The sequence below is a fragment of the Podarcis gaigeae genome (assembly GCF_964106915.1).
Source record: "Podarcis gaigeae genome assembly, chromosome: 12".
In the NCBI taxonomy this organism is placed as follows: domain Eukaryota; kingdom Metazoa; phylum Chordata; class Lepidosauria; order Squamata; family Lacertidae; genus Podarcis; species Podarcis gaigeae.
The window spans coordinates 47,773,197-47,786,084 of NC_139688.1; the positions used below are offsets into that span (position 1 = coordinate 47,773,197).

Here is a 12,888-nt window from a genome sequence, read left to right on the forward strand (position 1 = left end):
GTCCCCTTCTCCTTGCGCCCTCCATCTTTCCCAACATCAGGGTCTTTTCCAGGGAGTCTTCTCTTCTCATGAGGTGGCCAAAGTATTGGAGCCGCAGCTTCAGGATCTGTCCTTCCAGTGAGCACTCAGGGCTGATTTCCTTAAGAATGGATACATTTGATCTTCTTGCAGTCCATGGGACTCTCAAGAGTCTCCTCCAGCACCATAATTCAAAAGCAACAATTCTTTGGCGATCAGCCTTCTTTATGGTCCAGCTCTCACTTCCCCTTCATGGATCACTGCCTTGCTGGAGCGAAGGGGCTTGAATAACTCAGAGAAGCTATGAGCTATGCCGTGCAGGGCCACCCAAGATGGACAGGTCATAGTGGAGAGTTTTGACCAAATGTGATCCACCTGGAGCAGGAACGGCAAGCCACTCCAGTATCCCTGCCAAGAAAACTCCATGGACAAAAACAACAGGCACTCAGAGGTAGCACCAGGCAATAATATCCTGAATTCTCAGGCAATTGCTGAAGCTTATGCATTCTAGCAGGGCTCCCTGGAATTGACATCTACTTTGTCTGCGCTCTGCCCCCTCCCAGGAGGTGCCACTCACCGGGGCTTCCAGTGTGGTCACCACCATCCCCCCCCCCCTACAATTTACACATCACTTAATTATAGTCATCTCCATTGGGGCCTGGGCAACAGGCTTACTCAGAGACATAGCAGCTCCAGTTTTCACACATATACTCTCAGGGCTGGTGAGGGCAGGGCAGTCTAATATCAGCTTAAATAGGGGAGCAAGCCCAGATTTGAAGCCGTATAGGAGCCCTGTCAACCTCTTAAGTCATCTGCAGAGCCAATAGCAGCAATGACGCCCTCTAGCCAGGGACACGAGGATGGCTCTGAAGTATACTGGAGACCAACCCATTAGCTTCATTCTCTGACGGTCTCATGGTGGCATAGCGAGCAAGGTGCCAGGGAGCCCGTTCACTTGCCTGCTACCCCTGGGCCCAATCTGCACAACTGTGCAGAGGGAGAGTGGAGGATGCAGCTCATTCTCCTCACTCTTCATCTCTGCTTTTACACCTGGAGAGAGCAGATGAACAGGGTTGTGAAGCTCCAGGGGTTGGCAGTGTCTCCCTTCTGCAGGAGCACAGGATGGCCCCTTGGGTCAGAGTGGTTGGCCATCTGCCAAGGGCCCACACCACACTAGGGGCCCCACTGGCAAGTGTCCACTTGGACCCGCTTCTCTTCTTCACCATTGCAACCTGCTTGGTCACTCACCTCTCCTGCTGACCCAGGCAATGATGCTGGTGAGAAGAAGGAGCAGTCAATGTCACTGCCTGCATGCTCATTGGCTCTTTGCCTAGCAAGGCAGCAAGCAGGTGGCAGCAACAATGAGGAACAAGAGGAGCAACTGGAGACTATGGTTGTGAGGGTGTCTTGCCCAAGAGATCTCCAAAACATGGAGCCAGCACTTCGGTAGCTTTTGCAGGGACCTACCAAGAGCAAACGAAGATCATGGCCACTGGTCCCATCACCTCCTGGCAAATAGAAGGGGAAGAAATGGAGGCAGTGAGAGATTTTACTTTCTTGGGCTCCATGATCACTGCAGATGGTGGCAGCAGTCATGAAATTAAAAGACGCCTGTTTCTTGGGAGAAAAGCAATGACAAACCTAGACAGCATCTTAAAAAGCAGAGACATCACCTTGCCAACAAAGGTCCGTATAGTTAAAGCTATAGTTTTCCCAGTAGTGGTATATGGAAGTGAGGGCTGGACCATAAAGAAGGCTGATTACCAAAGAATTGACAGTGGAAGACAGGTGTGCCATGGGGTCACGAAGAGTCGGACACGACTAAACAACAACAAAAATCTCTGAGTAGCATGGCTCCTTTGTAATAAAGGAGGAAATACATCACCAATGAGGATAAAGGAGTGCACCGAATCGCATAACATTTGCATCTGCTCATTTATATCAAGAGATGCAAATTTAGAAATAATTATTACAGTTCAAAAAGAAATATATAATACAACTTATCATAATGGGGAAGATTGTGTGTCTGCTCTGTCTGCTTCCTATTTTATGGTTGATGAACAACTTTAAGGGCTCTCCTCTCCCTTTTTTATTGATTTCTTTGGACTGGATTTGGCCTGGGCAGCCCTTCAAAAAGGAATTTATTTTGTAAAGTAGGGCACATGGCCAGCCTACAATTAGGGTGGAAGATAAGGAACCTAAGGCTGCAACAGGACGACTTCAGCCACTCTCCCGATAAATAGTAAAAGGGGTCCTTGACTTCTGAAGTGGAGCATAGTGGAACTTGTGTGGGAACTCCTTACTTATAGACATAATTTACTTCCAAGTTTCTTTAAACTTGAAAGGTGCTGTCACAAAGCAGTGATGAATTTGTGGGTGTCTCTTATGAATGACAGACGTGATATCTTGAGACTGATAACAACGAGGAGAGAGAGAAAATGAAAACTTGCCCAATATTATTCTTTTCCCCTCTTCGCTAAACTTTTCTTAGGCATTGCAAGTATAGCCCATCGTAAAACATCCATATATAAAAAATTTAAAATATATACAAATAAACAGTCATGTAAAATATGTAATGGTGAGGATTTTCATTGGAATTTCTTCCCGCTGAATAGTGCCATTCGTCACTCTGAGAGATACTATTGACAAAAACTCAGCCACCCTTGCAGTTACTACTGGGTTAATGTCAGACATATAGAATATGATATTTTCATGGTGCTGTAATGTTAGACTACCCAAAACAAGGGATAGCATGCTTGCCCAATATTATTCATCTTCTTATTGAGGAATCCCTGCTAAGCTCCCAAAGAGTCCCAAATTTCCCTGAAATGCAATTTTAAAAGCATTGCTTTGAAATACTATGAAGGACATAAAGTATATACAGTGGTACCTTGGAACTCAAACGGCTTGACTCCCGAACACCGCAAACCCGGATGTAAATGTTCCGATTTGTGGACGTTTTTCGGAAGCTGAGCGTCCAACACGGCTTCCGATTGAGTGCAGGAAGCTCCTGCAGCCAATCAGAAGCTGTGCCTTGGTTTTTGAATGGTTTTGGGAGTCGAACAGACTCCCAGAATGGAATAAGTTCGAGAACCAAGGTACCACTGTACTACAATAATAAATGCAAACACTTTATTTACCACCACCACCATCCAGACTAATTTAAAAGAAGTATATTTAGTACAGCTAACTTGGTACAATAGCAGAACCGATTAAATTTCACTACCTGTTTTGAAGTTTGTATATTTGTTTCTGGTGTCCTGATTTCTTTTTCAGTTTTCCACTGACCGCAGTGAAAGTTCCTTGCTTGGAGGGGTTTTTATCCACAGCTTCAGAAGTGGACAAGCCCATCCAGAACATGGAATCGATGGACTATATGCTTGAGGCAACCCCAGATTATGATCCAGCAAATTATCCTTCAGTCGAGTCTAATGTGTGCGAGATGGGGTCTGTTTCCACAATTACGAATATGTTTACCAGCATCCTGTATTCTCTCATATTTCTCTTCAGCCTGCTAGGAAATAGCCTTGTCTTGTGCGTCGTAATGAAATACGAAAGCCTCACCTCCTTAACAAACCTCTTCATCGTGAACCTTTGCATCACTGACTTGACTTTCTCTTGCACGCTCCCTTTCTGGATTGTGTACAATTACTACGGATGGATTTTTGGCGATTTCCTCTGCAAAGCTGTGACCGCCATTTTCTCTGTCAGCTACTATGGTGGTGTCATCTTCCTGACCATAATGACAGTCCTCCGGTACCTGGCTGTGGTGGATCCCTTGTCATCGCTGAGAACTCAGACGAAAAGGTGCGGAAAACTGTTGAGTTTGGCCATTTGGGTGTGCAGCGTGTTAGTTGTGGTTCCTGAGATTATTTTTACCCGTGTAATACCTCACAATGACAAACAGTACTGCGACTACGAAGGAGAATCTATTTGGAAGCTGGTGGAATTGGGCCAGCAATCTGCCTTCTTCTTATTTTCCTTCGTGATCATTGCATTTTGTTACATAAGGATGCTGAAGATCCTGCTTCGACAGCGCTCTCAAAGGAGGCACCGGACCGTAAGGCTCATATTTGCTATAGTGCTGGTCTTTTTCCTGAGCTGGGCACCTTATAACGTGCTTGGTTCTGTGTACGTTTTGTCCTTTCAGCAGTACATTGTCCTACCCTGCGAACAGTACAGGCAAGTTTTCTTTGCTTTCGACATCAGCCGCAAAATAGCCTATGGCCACTGCTGGCTCAACCCGGTGCTCTACGTCTTCGTCGGAGTGAAATTCAGAAGGCACCTGAAACTCCTGTACAAGCATTATTCCCCTTGCCACAGCAGGATCCCACCTTCCAGCCCCAGAGCTCATTCTTTCCACATGAGCCCCTATGAGGATGCATCAATGTACTGAAGCAAAGACCGCCTGAAAAAGGGAGAGTCTAACTGACCCAGCCAGACTAACAAATAGATGAATGACCACAACAACAACTGTCAATTTGCAACATCTTCTTCTTCTTCTTCAGAGGAGGGGAGGGAATATCATGCTTGGAATTGCTTCTGTTTTGCCAATAACAAATATTGGGGATCAGTCTTTTCTCCGTCTTTACCTCTGCTAAAAATTTCAGAACTGTAAATAAGAATCAGTTTCCATATAGGATGAATCGACCGACTTTTTGTTTTCAAATAGTCAAATATTACTCTAATCCTTGAAATGTTTAAATGATCCAAGTATTGTTGTGTGATAAATCAAAACTTGAGATATTAGTAGCAAGGTGTTTCCAGACAATGGGGGGGGGGTTAATATTGTAAATATGTCACTAAGATATTGAATGGGTGTTGCAGCAACATGTGTTGCTATTTTTTAACTAATTGGGGGGTTTCTCAGAAAGGCTAAATCCAGGTGAAATAGTGGTGCGGAGGAGATGCAGGTTGCCATTTTGATGCCAAGGAACCTGCAAAAACTTGCATACACGAGGAGCTCCCATCCCACAATAAACAGCCATATGCAATTGCATATTTGACCCAACATAGCTACAAACACATGGAAACTCCCGGACATGAATTCAAATCTTGCATGCAGAAATTAGGAAGAGCAGAGTTTTGTCTATATGCTGTTATACATGGACAAATTTGAAGGAAAAGTGCTATAGTTCAGTAGTAGAAGCAAATGTTTTACATGCAAAAGGTTTCATGTTCAGTCCCTGGCTTTTTCAGGCAGGGCTGGTAAGAAGACCACTGTCTGGAGAAGTCCTTTCTGTTAATGCAGACAAAGCTGAGCTAAAGAGAAAGACCGAATGTCTAACTCAGAATAAGGCAGTTTTTTGTTTTCCAAATGCAGGCTGAAGTTTTCATTCAGAGTAAGGGTAAGGGTTTGACCATTAAGAAAAGCAACTACTAATTTGCAGCACAGTGGTTGAAATATGTCCCTCTTTGGGTTCACTTGAAATGGTGGCAAACCCTTCCACAATATAACCTCTCAAAACTTGTTTAGTTTGTACAGTGATACAGCATATATAGAGTTGCTACGAAACCTTCATATATATATATATATATATATATATATATATATATATATATATAAAAGATCTGTACTTTTGCATTATGAATGTCTGATAATTGTAGAAAGCTGTTCAGTTCCGATTTAAGGCATTTTAACCTTCACAGTTTCCATAATGAAAGGGGTTTAAAATGTATACTCCATAAGTACAATGAACAAGTAAGGGAAAATAGCATTATTTTAAAAATTGCGTTGTTTTGGGTGTTTTTTTCTGTTCCTAATAAAGTGTTTTTGAAAACTGAAGATGTGGTTTTTGAGCAGCATTTTATGCTTGGACATGGGCTCTAGTCACAGGTACTGCCAGTCAACATATCCCCAAACAGATTCAGGTAGGTAGCCGTGTTGGTCTGACACAGTCAAAATAAAAAAATTTAAAAAAAATTGTCCAGAAGTGTGCATGCACACAAAAGCTTATACCAGACCAAACTTAGTTGGTCTATAAGGTGCTACTGGACAATTTTTTATTTACCGGTATTTTTTTAATTTTATGTCCCCAAATAGTTTAATTATCTTAGGGCTAATCCTCCCAAGACAGCAGCAGTAGCAGACGATGAATTCCTTGGAGAATCTGCTGTCCCTGTGGATACTGCCACCTGAGGCAGTTCTCTGACCTTGCCTCATGGGTAGGCCGGCCCTGGGTTATAGAACAGGAAGAAATGTAGTAGCTGAACAGTTCAATGGAGGGATATGAAAAGTGGGGTCCCCCAAGGACTGGCATTGGATCCTGTGCTTTTAAACATTTGTAAATGACCTGAAGTTGCAAGTGGACCGTGAGGTGGCTGGGTTTGTTGATTATAACCAAATTGTTCAGGGTAGCAATAAGCAAAAAAGGGAATCCTCAGAAGATCATAGTGATCTAGCAGGCCTGTGTGGAGGAAGGTGTTCTTTCAGGTAATCTGATCCCAAGTTCTTTAGAACTTTATACAGTGGTACCTCGGGTTACATACGCTTCAGGTTACATACACTTCAGGTTACAGACTCCGCTAACCAAAAAATAGTGCTTCAGGTTAAGAACTTTGCTTCAGGATGAGAACAGAAATTGTGCTCCGGTGGCACGGCAGCAGCAGGAGGCCCCATAAGCTAAAGTGGTGCTTCAGGTTAAGTATAGTTTCAGGTTAAGTACGGACCTCCGGAACGAATTAAGTACTTAACCCGAGGTATCACTGTATGTTAATAAAAACACCTTAAACCTGGTTCAGTAGCAAACTTTCAGCCGCTGCAGGTGTTTCCTCTCAGATGTTGCGTGCATGGCCAGATGTCTCAGCTCGCTACTGCAGCACCACCTGCAGCCTCCAAGGTAACCTTAAGGGCAGCCCAACACACAGTGAATAACAGTAGTCAAACCTGGAGGTTATCAGTACATTGGTTACAGTGGCCAAGTCATTTCTTTCCAGGAATGAACATACCTGGTGTTCCAGCCCCTTCATGTCATGCACAGACACCCTTGACAGAGATGTAACTTGGTGTACGTAACTAGCTCTGAGAAACAGAGCTGCCATCAGCTTCTTTATGACATCTCCCCCTAAATCTCCTCATTACCTCTAACAGTTCCCTCATATAGATGCTAAATTGCATTGGACAAAACAGTATCCTATGGCAGTATCCCATACAGTGGTACTTCTGGTTAAGAACTTAATTCGTTCTGGAGGTCCGTTCTTAACCTGAAACTGTTCTTAACCTGAGGTACCACTTTAGCTAATGGGGCCTCCCGCTGCCGCCGCTGCACGATTTCTGTTCTCATCCTGAAGCAAAGTTCTTAATCCGAGGCACTATTTCTGGGTTAGTGGAGTCTGTAACCTGAAGCGTCTGTAACCCGAGGTACCACTGTATTGTATAATTGCTGAGGTACAGTCACCCAATGCTACTCTCTGAAATCTGCCCTGCAGACACAAGTTGAAACAGTCTTGCAGTGCCCAGTCTCCACAACTCCCAGTCCATAGTAATAATAATAGTAATAATTTATTATTTGTACCCCGCCCATCTGGCTGGGTTTCCCCAGCCACTCTGGGCGGCTTCCAACAGAGATGAAAAATATACTAAAATGTCACATATTAAAAGCTTCCCTGAACAGGGCTGCCTTCAGATGTCTTCTGAATGTCAGGTAGTTGTTTATCGCTTTGACATCTGATGGGAGGGCATTCCACAGGGCGGGCGCCACTACCGAGAAGGCCCTCTGCCTGGTTCCCTGTAACTTGGCCTCTCGCAGTGAGGGAACCGCCAGAAGGCCCTCGGAGCTGGACCTCAGTGTCCGGGCAGAACGATGGGGGAGGAGACGCTCCTTCAGATATACTGGACCGAGGCCATTTAGGGCTTTAAAGGTCAGCACCAACACTTTGAATTGTGCTCGGAAACGTACTGGGAGCCAATGTAGGTCTTTCAAGACCGGTGTTATATGGTCTCGGCGGCCGCTCCCAGTCACCAGTCTAGCTGCCACATTCTGGATTAGTTGTAGTTTCCGGGTCACCTTCAAAGGTAGCCCCACGTAGAGCGCATTGCAGTAGTCCAAGCGGGAGATAACCAGAGCATGTACCACTCTGGCGAGACAGTCTGCAGGCAGATAGGGTCTCAGCCTACATACCAGATGGAGCTGGTAAACAGCTGCCCTGGATACAGATTTGACCTGTGCCTCCATGGACAGCTGTGAGTCCAAAATGACTCCCAGGCTGCGCACCTGGTCCTTCAGGGGCACAGTTACCCCATTCAGGACCAGGGAATCCTCCACACCTGCCCGCCTCCTGTCCCCCAAAAACAGTACTTCTGTCTTGTCAGGATTCAACCTCAATCTGTTAGCCGCCATCCATCCTCCAACCGCTTCCAGACACTCACACAGGACCTTCACCGCCTTCACTGGTTCTGATTTAAAAGAGAGGTAGAGCTGCGTATCATCTGCATACTGATGAACACCCAGCCCAAACCTCCTGATGATCCTTCCCAGCGGCTGCATGTAGATGTTGAAAAGCATGGGGGAGAGGACAGAACCCTGAGGCACCCCACAAGTGAGAGCCCAGGGGTCTGAACACTCATCCCCCACCACCACTTTCTGAACACGGCCCAGGAGGAAGGAGCGGAACCACTGTATGACAGTGCCCCCAGCTCCCAGCCCCTCAAGACGGTCCAGAAGGATGTCATGGTCGATGGTATCAAACGCCGCTGAGAGATCCAGCAGAACTAGGAAACAGCTCTCACCTTTGTCCCTAGCCCGCCGGAGATCATCAACCAGTGCGACCAAGGCAGTCCGCTTCTTCCAGGCGTGCCTGGAGTTGTTCAGCAACCACTCGCTCAATCACCTTGCCCAAGAATGGTAGGTTTGAAACTGGGCGATAATTGGCCATCGTGGCCGCATCTAAAGATGGTTTTTTAAGAAGCGGTTTAATAACCGCCTCTTTCAGCGGGTCTGGGAAGGCTCCCTCACGGAGGGAAGCATTCACCACCCCACGAAGCCCATCGCCCAGTCCTTCCCGGCTAGCTTTTATAAGCCAGGATGGGCAAGGATCCAGGAGACAGGTGGTTGGCTTCACTCGTCCAAGCAGCCTGTCCACATCCTCGGAGGTAACAGATTGGAATTGATCCCACACAACTTGACCAGACAGGACTCTAGCACTCTCCCGCCCCGGCCCTGCTCCCACGGTGGAGTCTACTTCTTCCCGAATCTGAGCGATTTTATCTGCAAAAAACTTTGCAAAATCATTGCAGGAGAACATGTGGCCCGTACTGGGCCCCGATGTTACAGGTGGTTCCGCTAAATTGTGAACCACCTGAAAGAGTCTCCTGCTGCTGTTTTCTGCAGATGCAATAGAGGCGGTGAAGAAAGTCTTCTTCGCCGTCGCTATCGCCACTTGGTAGGCTCGACGTTGAGCTCTAACCTGTGTCCGGTCAGATTCAGAATGAGTTATCCGCCACCGGTGCTCTAGCCGTCTCAACGATTGTTTCATTGCCCTCAGATCCGTGGAAAACCACGGGGCTCTCCGGGCTCCATGCAATCGGAGAGGGCGCTTCGGAGCCAAACAGTCAATAGCCCTGGTTAACTCCACATTCCAGCGGGCCACCAGGGAATCGGCTGAAAGGCCATCAACATGGGATAAAGCATCCCCTACCACTCTCTGGAAACCATTTGGATCCATTAAGTGGCGGGGGCGGACCATCCGAATCGGTCCCACCTCCCTGCAGAGGGGATGGGTCGCAGAGAAGTCCAGTTGCACCAGGAAGTGGTCTGACCATGGCACTTCTTTCGATCTGATCCAGGAAAGTACCAATGGTATCAAAAGCCACCGTGAAATTGAGCAATAGGATCAGGACCATACTCCCTGTTTACATTTCCAACAAAGGTAATTCATAAGGCAACCAAGACCAATTCCATCCCAAAACCAGACCCAAATGGGTGTGGTGTGGAGAACAGTTTTTGTCCACTGGGCCAGATCACAGACTCTCCCAAGTGTCCCTATTTTCCAGGGATGTCCCTGATTTAGAGATGCCATCCTGGTTTCTGACTTGATCCTGGAATGTGCCACTTTTCCTTAGGGTGTCCCTATTTTCATTGGAAAACTGTTGGCGGGTATGGTAGGATGTTCCTATTTTCATTGCAAAAACATTGGAGGGTATGGAGTTATCCGACCAACTCACCCAAGCCACCTGAAGGCAATCCTGTATAGGTAAGCTTTAAAAAAACTGTTTAATTTTTTATTACGGTTTTATACATGTTGGAAGCTGTCTGGAGTGGCTGGGGCAACCCAGTAAGATGTGTGTGGTATAAATAGTAAAATTATCTTTATGGAATGGGACATCCCTATTTTCATCGGAGAAATGTTGGAGGGTATGAGATCAGTATCGCTGCAGGCCAACTTTGACAGCTGGGCAGGACCACCCATCTGTCAATCATCTGCCATCATGGGAGGTGACTGATACGTGGGCAATCCTGCCCAGCTGTCAGAGGTAACACCCCACCCCCAGTGGAGAAAGTGATCTGATTTGCTAGTGCATTCCCTACAGCAGCAGTACATGAAAAGAGTGTTATACAGTGGTACCTCAGGTTAAGTACTTAATTCGTTCCAGAGGTCCGTACTTAACCTGAAACTGTTCTTAACCTGAAGCACCACTTTAGCTAATGGGGTCTCCTGCTGCTGCTGCGCCGCCAGAGCACAATTTCTGTTCTCATCCTGAAGCAAAGTACTTAACCGGAAGCACTATTTCTGGGTTAGCGGAGTCTGTAACCTGAAGCACATGTAACCTGAAGCGTATGTAACCTGAGGTACCACTGTACAAGTTTTCTCCTTAAGCTCTGGAGTACATGTTTTAAACGCAGGAAAATACTAGTAAACGACCTGAGGGTTGCTTCTGCTAGTTGAAAAGCAAAGCAAACGTCTGTGACTGCTCACCACAAGATGTTAAGATGGTCAAGGAGATGCAGCATGTGTGGTGAGGGAGCACAGTACATCTTATCAACTTGATACCGTATGGTTTCCGTTCCTAGTTTTCATAAACATTTTTCTTGAGAATCCACAGCCTCCCACAACCCAAGTGGATTTTAATGCTTATCACTTCTTTCCAAGCATATACTGTAGCAATAATACAAGAGAGATCTGTGACTATTGGCTGAAATTTGCAAAACAAAACTATTCAGACTTTAAAAAGAACAAAGGTGGGTGCTAAAAATATACACCTCAAATGTCAAAAGCCATATTTATATCTTAAGCTTCTTCAGCCTTCACTGAAAGCTTTGCAATGAAAGTAACCTTGGAAAAGCGCAAGGCTGTCCTATTAACTTGAGTAACAAACTCTGAAGGTGTCGGGAGGGACTTATCCTGACCAAACAGCAGTAACAATAGCATCAAGTTTACCTGAAACTGCCATGACTGAAAGGGAAAAAAGAAAAAGAGAAGTCAAAAGAAAAGAAGAACTGGGCAGCCCACACCCCACACTGGACAACAAAAAGTGAGAATAAGTCACGGGAAGTGTTAGACAGGTTTTATTTTTTCTTGATGTGTTGTAAACAAAAATTGCCCTTTTCCCTTATGGGGTATCCAAGAGCCCATATAGAGTCCTTACATAGGTTCCCTATTGGTAGGAGAAGATAACAGAGGCCAACCAGAGAATATTGAAAAGCAAAGCAGCTAGTAAGCTTGATCTTTATTGATCTGTTGCAACAGGGTGCTCCCCTCACCCGCAGGAGAGAGGAGGAACCCAGAAAAATGGCGCGCAAGACTTTATAAAGACTTTTGAAATTGCCACCCTGTAGATCAAGACCACCCCCAGAAACATCATACATACATCACAGAAGGGGTGTAACCTAAGACCACCCCTCAGATACATCATACCTACATCATAAAAAGGTAAAGGTAAAGGTACCCCTGCCCGTACGGGCCAGTCTTGACAGACTCTGGGGTTGTGCGCCCATCTCACTTAAGAGGCCAGGGGCCAGCGCTGTCCGGAGACACTTCCGGGTCACGTGGCCAGCGTGACATCGCTGCTCTGGCGAGCCAGAGCTGCACACGGAAACGCCGTTTACCTTCCCGCTGGTAAGCGGTCCCTATTTATCTACTTGCACCCAGAGGTGCTTTCGAACTGCTAGGTTGGCAGGCGCTGGGACCGAGCAGCGGGAGCGCACCCCGCCGCAGGGATTCGAACCGCCGACCTTTCGATCGGCAAGTCCTAGGCGCTGAGGCTTTAACCCACAGCGCCACCTGCGTCCCTACATCATAAAAAAGGCGGTCTTAAAACAGAAATTTGAATGCTTTTCTCCTGTCGTTGTTTATCTCCTGTCTGGCAGGTTACAGTACTTGATTGGATTGCCTGGGTAGCCTGGCCAGTCTTTTGTAATGATAAATACTTAGTTCCTGGGTCATGTCACAGGCTCACACCCTGTTCATATCTTAAATGTGCCCTTAAGACAGGATTTGTGAGGAAAGAGACAATGGGGAGGTTTCCCATTTTGACCTTGCAGAGAAAACATTTGCTCAGTTTAGGAATCAAAATGGTTCCAGGTTGGTCTTCCTGTGCTGATCTATGTACGTGCTTGGTTGGTACATTTAGGAACATTTCAATATATCTAAGACCTCAAAATTCCTGTCACAGATGCATGGTTAAAAGAGAACAATCAAGACATGGAACTTGATGCATTACTGGCCTATACTGAACTACATGTGTTAAGTTGTGGGTTGACATAACAGACGGCACAGCGATTTCTCCAAGTAGCTCTTTATTTTGTAAGCTGGAATAGAACTGACTGCAAACAGCTCAGCCGGCCTGCTTTTATAGGCAGCCGGCTGTCAACATTGTAGCAACAACAGCCCAGAGTTTCCCGCCTAAAATAACTGACGCGGACCTGAGTGAAA

At 46.0% G+C, this 12,888-nt stretch overlaps 1 protein-coding gene across 1 annotated transcript; it reads left to right on the forward strand.

Moving 5' to 3' along the window:
• Positions 1-2,924: 2,924 nt before the first annotated feature.
• Positions 2,925-5,546, forward strand: XCR1 (X-C motif chemokine receptor 1). The gene has a single exon (XM_083706198.1). The coding sequence runs from the start codon at positions 3,377-3,379 to the stop codon at positions 4,412-4,414; it is 1,038 nt and encodes a 345-aa protein (XP_083562324.1). The 5' UTR covers positions 2,925-3,376; the 3' UTR covers positions 4,415-5,546.
• Positions 5,547-12,888: the final 7,342 nt, after the last annotated feature.

Bases quoted from the DNA above. Each gene is read 5' to 3' on its own strand.
- XCR1 (XM_083706198.1), top strand. From the start codon at position 3,377: ATGGAATCGATGGACTATATGCTTGAGGCAACCCCAGATTATGATCCA.